Source organism: Takifugu rubripes, chromosome 19 (genome assembly GCF_901000725.2).
Source record: "Takifugu rubripes chromosome 19, fTakRub1.2, whole genome shotgun sequence".
Lineage (NCBI taxonomy): Eukaryota > Metazoa > Chordata > Actinopteri > Tetraodontiformes > Tetraodontidae > Takifugu > Takifugu rubripes.
The window spans coordinates 4654522-4667671 of NC_042303.1; the positions used below are offsets into that span (position 1 = coordinate 4654522).

Below are 13150 nucleotides of genomic sequence, written 5' to 3' on the forward strand. Positions count from 1 at the left end.
AGTCCTGATGGAGACATTGGACAGGTGCTTTAACCATAACAACTTGAGGTCTTTTGTGACGTTCAGCATATTAAGCTCATTTGCAGTGGTTAACTAACATGGAACAGTGGTTAACTTTCAATGGAATCCTCTTTCTTGGGGTTGTCATTAATTTGGCCTTTGATGGTTTAATGGTGGTCCTTAATAGGACTCCATAAATGTTTATTTGCTGGTGATCATAGGCAATTAGACCTTGACTGTTCATGTGATAAATGAAAACTTCAACCCCTAACCCTTCCAAGAAATACCCCAGCTGACATAGTTGACAATGACAAGAAGGCATTTTAGTTTTTGCACTGCCCTCTTAATATTGGTTGTTGGAGCCTATTGCTACTATTTATGATACTAAAATCATTATTTAAATTGATGATTTAAATGATTTTGAATCATATTGTTAATTCTAATTACTTCTGCTGCTCACCTGCCTCCTCCTAATCTCACTCCCATGATTAAGGGTGAGGGGTCAGGTGTCAGGGGTCAGGTGGTTTTGTGTGGAAGGAGTGAGGGAGACAGGTTTTTTCAACCACTATATAAGGTAATTTTTGCAGTTTTGTTCAAAGTCAATGACGTAGAATATTTAACTTATTTTTATGAAAATAATTCCAAACCTGCTTATTATTTTAGAGAGTCGAAAACATCTTCATAAGAAATATAGGACTTTTGGACATTTTGTTTTAGGAACAACAGCTGCAACATTGGTTGTCAAATTAAACAACTGTTTTCTCTTGTAGGGTGGGTAGAATGTATGCTGACTGTAACATAGGCTTGCACGATGCAACATCTCTTGACAAATCGAGCATTATATTAATACTGCGCTGGTGTTGTGTCCAAATATTTTACTTTGTCAGCCTTATCCATCACCACCAGACAAAACTAGAAAGTAGGTTACTGCCACATGGAGCTAGGCAATAATAACACACGGTTCTGAGAAAAACCATTGCTGTCCTATGCCAAATGTTTTGTGTGCTTATAAATATTAGCAGGTAAATATACCATATAAATACAACCAAAACCTTGTTAGCTATTATAAGGGTATATTCTGACCTAGTCTTTTTTTTACACTCTGGGTTTATTTATAGTTTATCCCCCAGGGTATACTCTGGCCTATGCCAAACTATACGCGAGGTTAATTGGGGAAGGGTTCATTCTGGCCAGTTACACCTGTATTCTCAATACCAGGATACCGACTTGTCCTGAAATTGGGATACTCAAGTCCCTGTAAAGGCACGGATGGTTATTTAGTTTATGGCACTCTTATTCTTTCTTCTTCAATCCTAATGTTGGTATTAGAACTTGATGACTAAAATAAAAAACCTTAATATTATTGATGCGTGACAAAAGTGTGTCGGGGAGTGTACTTACGTTGACCACAGACTCTTTGGTTTGAATCATATCTGAGATGACGCCATCTGTGATCATCAGTAATACAAAGTACTGTGAGCCGTCAGTCACCTCTGCTGCACAACTGACCATACACACAGATACAGATATACACTGAGCAGTTGAACTCATTTCAAATATGGTTTTACATATTCAAGACAAAGAACATTACAATACATTATATATATACAGTATATGTATATATATATATATATATATATATACACAGTATATATATATATATAGGAACAACATGCTATATATATATATATATGTGTGTGTGTGTGTGTATAGACATTCTGTTTGGGACAAACTCCACATATGATGTGTCAATGATTATCTCCATCATCTCAGACGTCACAGGAGTACCAAGTGCTTTTACCACAATGCTTTATAAACTTGAATGCCTGAAATTATTTTTGCTAATTTAAACATATTTGACACATGAAAAGCCCAGAAAACCTCATTATTATCAAACAGACATTTTTTTGTTCTATTTTTATTTCTTTCATTCTTCTTCTAGCTGTTCTTGACAAAGTGAATTCTGTTCTACATCTCCCTCTCTCTTCTCCATCTTCTCTTGCACTTCATGTCCTCTCTAACTACATCTAAAAATGTGCTCTCAGATTTCTCTGGATCTTCTGTCTGGCCATTCCATCATCCACATCCTTCTATAATTATATTCTCTGTCCCTCCTCTGGACATGTCCAAACCATCTCAGTCTAACCTAACTTTCTTTACTATCAGAATATCTATCATGTGTTGTCCCTTTGATGTCCCCTCCTCACTGTCCATCCTAGCACCTGTCATCCATAGGTCTAGTGTTTTCACCTATTTTGACCTTTGTCACCTTCACCTTTTGCTGGATCTCCTGTATCTTCTGTCCTCTCAGTGTCCAATTTCTTCTCAGCTAACATCCTCATTCCTTCACCAAGTCTCATTATCAACTTCACCAAGTTCTCCTGTCTCCCTCACCACCTGACCTGTAGCTGTCCAGTCATTGGAAGCCCTTCCTGATCACCTAGGACGTGTCTCACCTCCTCCCTGAAACTCTCACAACACTCCTCTTTCAGCATCCTCTGCTCAGAGTCTCCCTGCTCACCACCAGTTTATGCTGTCTGGCTACACTCCCTCCTACAACCGCATGTGATCCAGCTGTATGACACACCTTCCTCCTCTCCTTCTTTGACCTACAGGAGAACAGCCGTCATAATGGTTGCTGTTAATCTGGGCCTATATCAGTTGGTTTGGGAGGAAGCATATTTAGTTTGGTCTCAATTTTACATTAGATACCTCTCTTGATGAAACCTTCTCTATTTTACAAGTGTGGGACTGGCCAGAGGAGGACACTGGGTTTTGCCCCCTGGTTGCTGAATTACCACCACAAGTCATATAAGCATTACTCATCACAAAAAAAGGGAGAATAACATCGAGGGAAATATGTTTTCCAGACTGCTTTTCTGCAACCAAAAATCATAGCTTCCATTGCCACCAAACATCTATTGGTGTAAACCTGTACAGATCTAATAATTAACACCCACAGTTCTTCAAATGATAAAATTTTAAAATGAATGAAATGTGCTAATGTATGTACACAGTGTTTATCTTTTCAGAAAATAAATAATATTAATAAACAGTTTCTAGTGTACTATTGATCCAGTCACAGCACAATAAAATAGAATAAGACAAATATGGACTCGAATTCAAACACAAGAATTAGAAGCGTTCTCAAATCACCTCAACAAAACAGACAAGCATGTAAAATTCACCCGGGAAGATGTAAAAGGAAACAGTCTGGCCTTTCTGGACTGTGCAGTCAAGATCACTGAGGACAGAAACCTCACCAATGAAGTCTACAGAAAACCTACACATACCGACCAGTACCTCCAGTTTGACTCTCTCCACCCACTGGAACACAAGTTGGGAGTGATCAAAACCCTCCAACACCAGGCCAAAAAAACACCCACCACATCCCAGGGCAGGAAGAAGGAACAGGACGACATTAAGACAGCTCTCAAAACATGTGGTTACCCAGACAGGGCCTTCACCAAAACCTCAAGAAAACGAGACCCCAACAAAGAAGAGGAGAGAAACAAACTCCACAGCATTTCGATCCCCTATCTGTCCGGGGTCTCTGAGAAGTTTAGGAGGATCCTCCAAACATGACATACTGGTTCAGTTTAAACAAAGCAACACTCAGAGGCTGGTACACCCGAAGGACAACACACCAAGACATAAACAATGTAATGTTGTTTATGCTGTACAGTGCCAGGAGGAATGCAAGGAACTGTACATTGATGAAACCAAACAACCTCTCCACAGAAGAATGGCACAACACAGATGTGCCACCTCTTCATGTCAGGACTCAGCAGTCCACTTACACTTAAAGGAGAACGGGGACTCCTTTGAGGACAGCCAAGTATGGGTACGGGCCATAGAAGATCGCTGGTTTGAGAGGGGTGTCAAGGAAGCCATCTATGTCAAATTGGAAAAAACATCCTTAAACAGAGGTGGTGGGCTAAGGCACTCCCTATCACCCACATATAATGCAGTCCTCCACTCCTTCCAACAACAAACCAAACATTCACACCATTTCAGGAGACCTGGTGACTCACCACCATGTGAGCTAGCAGACAAAGGGGAGAAATCTCAAATGAAACTAGGTGAACGAACCTACCAATGACCCGTCCAACGACTCTCAGGTGACCACCCAGATCATTGCATGCCAATGGTCCACAAGGCCTATATTTTCAAGCTCGGTCCCCAGTGAGTTCACAACTGAAGAAGCCTTCTGGATAGAAGGCGAAACGTCTTCAAAGAGAAGAAATACAGTCCAGTTGATTAAAAAAAATTAGAGGAACACTTTTTAATCAGAGTTTTGCAACCGATCAGTCAAACTTTTAGGATACTGATCTGGTCAGTTAAGTAGCAGAGAGGGTTGTTAATCAGTTTCTGTTGCTTTGTTGTTAATGAAATCAACAACAGGTACATCAGAGGGGCAACAATGAGATAGCCCCCAAAAAAGGAATGGCCACTGATTTCCCTCCTCATTTCTTTTGGCTGATTTTTACTGACTAACTTTCTACTGCTGTAGTTTGTTGTTGCTGTAGTTTAGTTGGCCATTCATTTGGCTTGGTACAACATCTCTGTTGATAGCATGGTGCGGTACCTGGACTCTACAGAGGTTGCACAAGTAGTCCAACTCCTCCAGGATAGCACATCAATACATGCCGTTGCAAGAAGGTTTGCTGTGTCTCCCAGCACAGTCTCAAGAGCATGGAGGAGATTCCAGGAGACAGGTAGTTACTCCAGGAGAGGTGGACAGGGCCATAGAAGGTCCTTAAACCCTCAGCAGGATTGGTATCTGCTCCTTTGTGCAAGGAGGAACAGGATGAGCACTGCCAGAGCCCTACAAAATGACCTCCAGCAGGCCACTGGTGTGAATGTTTCTGACCAAACAATCAGAAACAGGCTCCATGAGGGTGGCCTGAGGGCCTGACGTCCTGTAGTGGGCCCTGTGCTCACTGCCCGGCACCATAGAGCTTGATTGGCATTTGCCATAGACCACCAGAATTGGCAACTATGCCACTCGCGCCCTGTGCTCTTCACCGATGAGAGCAGGTTCAACCTGAGTACATGCAACAGATGTGAAAGGGTCTGGAGATGCCGTGGAGAACGTTATGCTGCCTGCAACATCATTCAGCATGACTGGTTTGGTGGTGGGTCAGTGATGGTCTGGGGAGGCATATCCCTGGAAGGACGCAGAGACCTCTACAGGTTAGATAATGGCACCCTGACTGCTATTAGGTATCAGGATGAAATCCTTGGACCCAAGTGGGACCTGGGTTCTTCGTGGTTTACGACAATGCCCAACTTCATGTGGCTTGGGTGAGAATAATTATTTATATTCTCCAATGAGCCCTTACACTCCTTCAGCCCTATATATTTTTCTGAGGCGTCGTCGCTAATTCAAAAATCCAAGTCCACCACGTGTCTTTTAGATCCCATCCCAACACACCTGTTGAAGGATGTTTTACCATTAATAGGCAGTTCTATCCTGGACCAGATCAATTGTTCTTTAGTGACAGGTTATGTGCCCCAGTCCTACAAGGTGGCAGTGATTAAGCCATTGCTTAATCCTGATGTGTTAGCAAACTATAGACCTACAGTATATCCTACCTTCATTTTATCTCTAAAGTTCTTGAGAAGGTGGTGGTGACTCAGTTACTGGAGCACCTGCAGAGAAACAGGCTGTTTGAAATGTTTCAGTCAGGCTTTAGAGCTCATCGCAGCACAGAAACAGTACTTCTTAAAGTTACTAAAGATCTTCTTATAGCTTCAGATCATGGACTGGTCTCTATGCTGGTTCTGCTGGACCTCAGTGCTGCTTTTGATACAGTTGATCACAGCATCCTGTTACATAGACTGGAACACGTGATTGGATTAAAGGGACAGCACTAGACTGGTTTAGATCGTATTTATCTGATAGATACCAGTTTGCTCATGTCCATGGCGTTCCCTCCTCATACAGTAGGGTTAGCCATGGAGTTTGTCACGGTTCTGTAGTCGGACCAATCCTCTTCACATTGTACATGCTTCCCTTAGGGAACATTATTCATGGGATAGATTTTCTTTGTTATGCTGATGACACTCAGCATTATTTATCCATGAAACCAGAGGAGACAGAGAAGTTAGTGAAGCTTCAGACCTGTCTTAAAGACATAAAGTCCTGGATGTCTTCAAATTTCCTCCTCCTTAACTCAGAAAAAAACTGAGGTTATGGTGTTTGGTCCTGAACCTCTCAGGGATAGATTAGATCACATGATCACTCTATATGGTGTTGAGAATTGTCTTTATCTTGTTATGTGTTTCACCATATGTTTCTGTCTTCTCTTAGAAGTTAGGCAAGGTAGACTCATTGGTAAATGTAATAAAGAGCAGAGACATTCCATTTGCAGGATTGTTGTTTGTTCTATTGTTATCTCAGGAGCCAGTCAGGCAGGGGGTGTCAAACACTCATTGTAAATGCGACATCAGGGGGGTTGATGATCACATTTGCATGAAGAATGAGATCTGGCTACCTGGGAAAACAATGGAAAAGAAGAACCCTACCAACACCAAGTGGGACTGGAGGAAGAGGACGGGGACATCTCAGCGGGGGATCTGGATTGGATTGCATGGACATTGTGAATTTGCATGTGTGTGACTATAAAGGACTGGGCCAAGGGATAGTTAGGTTGTCAGACTTCGTGCCCTGACGATTGACTCTGTTGTTGCTAGGGTTATGAACTGGCCCGGAGCTCTGTAATATTTGTATCTGGAATTGGTTCTATTGTCAAATACATTTTGAAATTGGTACTCTTCTTCTCGAAGTCTTCATTCAACGAACACGCGGATCGGCAGCTACATACAGGAGGTATTGCGATCCAACAATGGTATCTCATTAACATCTAGTCTCTCTGTGAGGAATCTAGGAGTAACTTTTGACCAAAACCTCTCCTTCAACTCACACATTAAATTAGTCTCTAGAAGTGTCTTTTTTCACTTGAGGAACATCACAAAGATCAGGAAGCTGCTGACGCGGCATGATGCTGAAAAGTTAGTCCATGCATTTGTTACTTCCAGGCTGGACTATTGTAATTCTTTATTATCAGGGTGTCTTTAAGAAGCCTCCAGCTGATCCAAAATGCTGCAGCCAGAGTTCTGACAGGTATTGACAAAAGAGATCACATAACTCCTGTAATGGCGTCGCTTCATTGGCTGCCCATTAAATTTAGAATAATTTTTAAAACCCTTCTTCTGACCTACAAGGTCCTCAGAGGCCTAGCTACATCCTACCTGGAGGAGCTAGTGATACCTTACCAGCCCAATAGACCGCTCCGCTCTCAGAATGCTGGTCTACTTCTGGTTCCCAGAGTTTCTATGAGTAGAATGGGGGGCCGAGCATTTAGCTACCAGGCCCCCCTGCTTTGGAACCAGCTCCCTGTCCAGGTACGGGAGGCTGACTCCATCGCTACTTTTAAGATCAGACTTAAAACCTACCTCTTTGAAAAAGCTTAATGTTACGAATTCTGTAGTTCCAGTTACTATCATAGACAGACAAATTATCATACTTAGGGGGTCGTCTAATCATTAGGTTAACATCTTAGCTGTGCGGCTATAGGCCAAGGCTGCCGGGGTCCGGAAACATGATCACCTGACCGGCCTCTGTCACCCCACTGGGTCATGGTTTCCTCTCCTCTCCTCTCCTTTCCTCCTCCTCATCAAGCAGACTAGTTATGCTGATTCTTGTGTAGTTTTTCTGCCCCCCCCCCCCTATTCATTTACAGGTATCGCCACCTTCGGAGCTGCATGATGACCTCCGGCCCCGCTGACCCGCTGTATAAATAGTGTATTTTGTGTGTGTTTCTGTGCTCTGTGCCCGTCCTCTCCTCTCCTCTCCTCTCCTCTCCTCTCCTCTCCTCTCCTCTCCTCTCCTCTCCTTCTCCTCCCTCTTCTCTCCTCTTCTCTCCCCCTCCCTCTCCCTCTCCTTCTCCCTCTCCTCTCTGCCGTTTTTCCTGCAGCAAAAGCAGACGCAGTAACAGTAGCAAAAGCACTATGTAGAGAAATTATACCTAGATTTGGGGTTCCAAAAGTCATTTGGAGTGACAATGGATCACATTTTGTGAATGAAATAATTGACAGGGTAGGACAAATATTTAACATTACTTTAAAGAATCATTGCTCATATCATCCAAAGACTGCAGGCATCATAGAGAGAGCAAATGGCATGATTAAGTCAAGGTTAAGAAGATGCATGGATGAAACAGGAAAATAATGGATTTATCGTCTAGATTTAGTGAAATTGGATGCATATTACACCACATGCAACCACAGGATTGTCTACATTTGAAATGATGTATGGTAGACCTTACGTCTTACCTCCATTCCAACAAAAGACAGGAGATGATGAAGTAGAAATGACAGTGGCAAATTACATGAGAAAAATGCTGCAAGCAAAAAATGTTCAAAGAATGAATAATCTGCCAGATATGCCTTTGCCTCCCCAGGAAGAAGATAACAGCGTTGATGTGGAAGATTATGTGTGGGTGAAGCACATTCGAAGAGCCAAGTGGAGTGACCCACACTGGGAAGGTCCGTTCCAGATCCTGTTGAAGACACCTACAGCGGTGCGAATAGCGGAATGGCCCTCGTGGGTACATCTTTCACACTGTAAGTGTAGTATCTGACCCGTTCTATGCAGGCTTTACATCTGTAAGGCCGTAATGTGTTTAACACCCAGCCTAAGCACCATATTAGGACATGCTCCACATGTGTGTCCTGTGTCTTCCTCCTTTATGTAAAAGGAGCTCCTAAAAGATGACACTGGAGCCTGTGGGCCCCTGGTTGTTCTCCATATGAGGATGTGTAGCATGAAGCATCTTCAAGTATTCCCTTTTTTGGTAATAACTGAATGCTATACCATTGGGTTGGCCATATTGTACAGCGTGAGGTCATCAGTAAAGAATGTGTTTACTCGACTGTATAAGAAGGAGGTGACGATGAAGACACCTCAGAGTTCTTCACCATCGGGACCGCGAAACCTCCCTCGGACAATCTGCAGTGTTCGATTGATACCTGACTGTTCTCTCCAATAAACATCTTTGATAACCAAGTCGGTGTCTGCGAAGATTCCTTCCTCATCAACACATCTCGGCAACCACCAGGAGAAGATTCACAACAAAATTGGCGTCACGAACAGGATCGGTTGTGGCTGTCGTCTTCTCCATCTGCCTCCTCGGACCAACTTCCGCCCCAAGCCGGCAAGTAAAGTGTACACCTTTCACACATTGGGATGCTAGTTAGTTCAATTAAGCTTTTGGGGAGTAATTTAGACACACCGTAAAGATAATTAGTGTGGATGTACATTTTTGTGTTGATGTTGGGGAATACTTCTTCTAAATTTTTCAATTTGACCTTTTGTTTTGTGTTTTGTGAAAGACTGAAGTAGTGGCTCTGGAGGAGAGACAGGCCATGAGGTTTATTACACGGCTCATTTCAGCTAAAAAGGACAGCTGATTCTGAATTTATTTTATTCGGTCTGTACACTGTGTTATGTACAGGATTGGCGATTGAGCGCGTGGACACTAGGAATGTGTCAGGTTACGGCCAGGAAATGATGTTAAAGTGTTAAAAAGCCGCGGGTTCAGGACCATTTGCCCTAAGTCCTGTGTTTCCTTTGGGAGCACACAGGCCGGTCTCTCTTGAGTGATTGGAAAACTGGGGTTATCTCCGGGTCGGGGGTGTCCTCTCTGACGTGGCTGACGAGTGCGTTTGAAGACACTCTTTTACGGTCAGGGGCCCACTTTTCAGGGTGGTAAATTTAGTGCGGACAGTCGCGAGAAACAAACTGTGGTTTACGGCAGCGGCGCCGGGGCATGCTTAAATAGGTATAAATCTGCATGGACAGATTGTATGTGTGTGTGGCGCCTGTGTGTGCGTGATTCGATTCTGTGTTCTGTTCGTCTCTCTCTCTCTCTCTTTTTGTTTGAAGTGACTTCTGGGGGATGTTACCATAGTTGTTGTCAAAAATTGGGCAATTGATTGAAACTCTAAGAAATAAAGGAAAAATCTTTTTGTACCTCAGATAGATTGATTGAGATTTTATCTGAAGCTTGAGGAGGACCTAAGGGTGGTCCTGGTAGTGAAGAATATCATATAATTCTGTGCTGAGACAAGGAAACTGGGTGTGATCCAGCAGGACCGCAAGGTCCACATATACATACACATATACATACACACACACACACACACACACTCACATATACATACACTCACCGGCCACTTTATTAGGTACACCTGTCCAACTGCTCTTTAACACTTAATTTCTAATCAGCCAAACACATGGCAGCAACTCAGTGCATTTAGGCATGTAGACATGGTCAAGACAATCTCCTGCAGTTCAAACCGAGCATCAGAATGGGGAAGAAAGGTGATTTGAGTGACTTTGAACGTGGCATGGTTGTTGGTGCCAGAAGGGCTGGTCTGAGTATTTCAGAAACTGCTGATCTACTGGGATTTTCACGCACAACCATCTCTAGGGTTTACAGAGAATGGTCCGAAAAAGAAAAAATATCCAGTGAGCGGCAGTTCTGTGGGCGGAAATGCCTTGTTGATGCCAGAGGTCAGAGGAGAATGGCCAGACTGGTTTGAGCTGATAGAAAGGCAACAGTGACTCAAATAACCACCCGTTACAACCAAGGTAGGCAGAAGAGCATCTCTGAACGCACAGTACGTCGAACTTTGAGGCAGATGGGCTACAGCAGCAGAAGACCACACCGGGTGCCACTCCTTTCAGCTAAGAACAGGAAACTGAGGCTACAATTTGCACAAGCTCATCGAAATTGGACAATAGAAGATTGGAAAAACGTTGCCTGGTCTGATGAGTCTCGATTTCAGCTGCGACATTCGGATGGTAGGGTCAGAATTTGGCGTCTACAACATGAAAGCATGGATCCATCCTGCCTTGTATCAACGGTTCAGGCTGGTAGTGGTGGTGTAATGGTGTGGGGAACATTTTCTTGGCACTCTTTGGGCCCCTTGGTACCAATTGAGCATCGTTGCAACGCCACAGCCTACCTGAGTATTGTTGCTGACCATGTCCATCCCTTTATGACCACAGTGTACCCAACTTCTGATGGCTACTATCAGCAGGATAATGTGCCATGTCATAAAGCTGGAATCATCTCAGACTGGTTTCTTGAACACGACAATGAGTTCACTGTACTCAAATGGCCTCCACAGTCACCAGATCTCAATCCAATAGAGCATCTTTGGGATGTGGTGGAACGGGAGATTCGCATCATGGATGTGCAGCCGACAAATCTGCGGCAACTGTGTGATGCCATCGTGTCAATATGGACCAAACTCTCTGAGGAATGCTTCCAGCACCTTGTTGAATCTATGCCACGAAGAATTGAGGCAGTTCTGAAGGCAAAAGGGGGTCCAACCCGTTACTAGCATGGTGTACCTATTAAAGTGGCCGGTGTGTGTATATGCTGAAGTAGTGGTGAACAAAGAAAAGTTGAGCAATATAGAAGTTTGTTCTTGCGGATTTCTATGTTTATGTAATATCTTTGAAGAACTTTATTTATATTGATTTTGAAAATTATTCATATTCGTTGTTGGTTGATTTGGATCCTTTGGATCTCAGGGTGTGGCTCACAGTCTGCAGCTGTGTGTTGGGCCTGCAACCAGTGACTAGCTTGGAGCTGGCGAGAACGGATGTTCACTCTTCGACTATCGGAGGTGAACAGGAAGTGGTTCTCGACTTCAAGGGGTGGAGCTAGTTGGCTCCCCCTAGGGGTGATGCGGAGAGTCCCTCCCCACTCAACCCTCTCTCACTTTCTGAAGTGACAGCTTTCATCAGGAGAAGAAATGGAGCGCACATTTTCTCTCTCCTGTATTGATCAGCGTTTGATTGTTTAATGTGTGTTGGAATTTAAGAAGAGATATGCTGGAGCATAAATGCAACAGGTTTATCTACTTGGCTGATTATTGTTTATGAATGATTGTTAAATGATTGTTTACTGTTGATGATTGTTTATCATAACAATAACCTTAAAATAACAATAATTTGATAAAAACAATGATAATAACACATTAATTAGAAGTTTATTGACAATTTATGAGAGTGTTCAAGAATTGTGCACTTTTTATTTTGTTGAAGGAGTTTGACAGTTCATGAATTATTGAATTTTTCTGTTTCCTTTTTACACTTTTGATGCACCTGAACTTGACTCCAGTAGGGACAGACGAGAGGAGGAATTGATCTACTGGTGGCGACATAATGGTCTTGCACTAAGGCCAGTGAAATCTTATATGTACACACACCATAATTGTTTGGACAAACATCTACAGCGATTGCTTTGCAGATCATTTGGACAGGTTTAGAGTCAGATCAGATTCGTTTGAAAGTTATAAGGAATTTATTTCTTTTTGCATTTATCAGTTAAACAATTAATAGTTTTGCATTTAAATTAAACATTAAAGTGAAATAAACAAAGCATTTACATATTAAGGTTTGAAATTGATATACCGTACTTTCCTAAGACAACTGCTATAGCAAAATGTCAAAAGTGGAGGGTAAAGCGGTTAAACGCATGACCCCAATTGAGGTGGTGCAGAAAAACAATCCCCTCATCAAAGGCCTACCAGAGGCCTCAAAGAAATGGAACAAGCGTTGGCCAGATATTGAACAACCTTGGCCGGTTGAAGGTACCCTCAACCCTGATGTGATTCAAACAATCTGTACACTTGTTACCGCCTATAAAGCAAATGAGAAAAAAGGAAAAACGGGGAAGTCTCGTGCAGAAAAAAGACAGACTGAACTTGCAATGTTGCAACTTTTTGAACAGGAGGGACAGAAGTTGAGATTGGCTGCAAAAAAGAAAAACAGAACAGCTAAAGAAATTATTGAAAGAACCGCAAAACAAACAGCGGCGCTTGTGGAAAAGATTAACACTCCTTTCTCTCATACGGCTCCTGTAACAACCCCTCCACCGTATGAGACAGAAACTGAATACACTGACATCTATCCACAACTTCCCGTACTCAGCCAGAAAGGCAAGTACAACATTAAAGATGATCACAACCAAACTGTTGAAAAGGGAAAGGCAAAAACAGTCATACACATTTATCCGACAACTCCAAAATCTAAATCAAGAAAAACACGAGATGATGTTTACAACAC

The 13150-nt window shown here is 42.7% G+C and overlaps 1 protein-coding gene across 3 annotated transcripts in view; it reads right to left on the minus strand.

Moving 5' to 3' along the window:
• LOC101079109 (copine-9) overlaps window positions 1–13150 on the minus strand; it is a 107998-nt gene that overhangs the window by 9569 nt on the left and 85279 nt on the right. Inside the window, exon 17 of one of the 3 annotated variants that reach the window (XM_029825997.1) lies at window positions 1402–1504. The exons of the other annotated variants lie outside the window; for them this stretch is intronic. Coding sequence (XP_029681857.1) covers window positions 1402–1504 — 103 coding nt within the window. The remainder of the gene's footprint in view (window positions 1–1401; window positions 1505–13150) is intronic. 3 annotated transcript variants of the gene reach the window in all.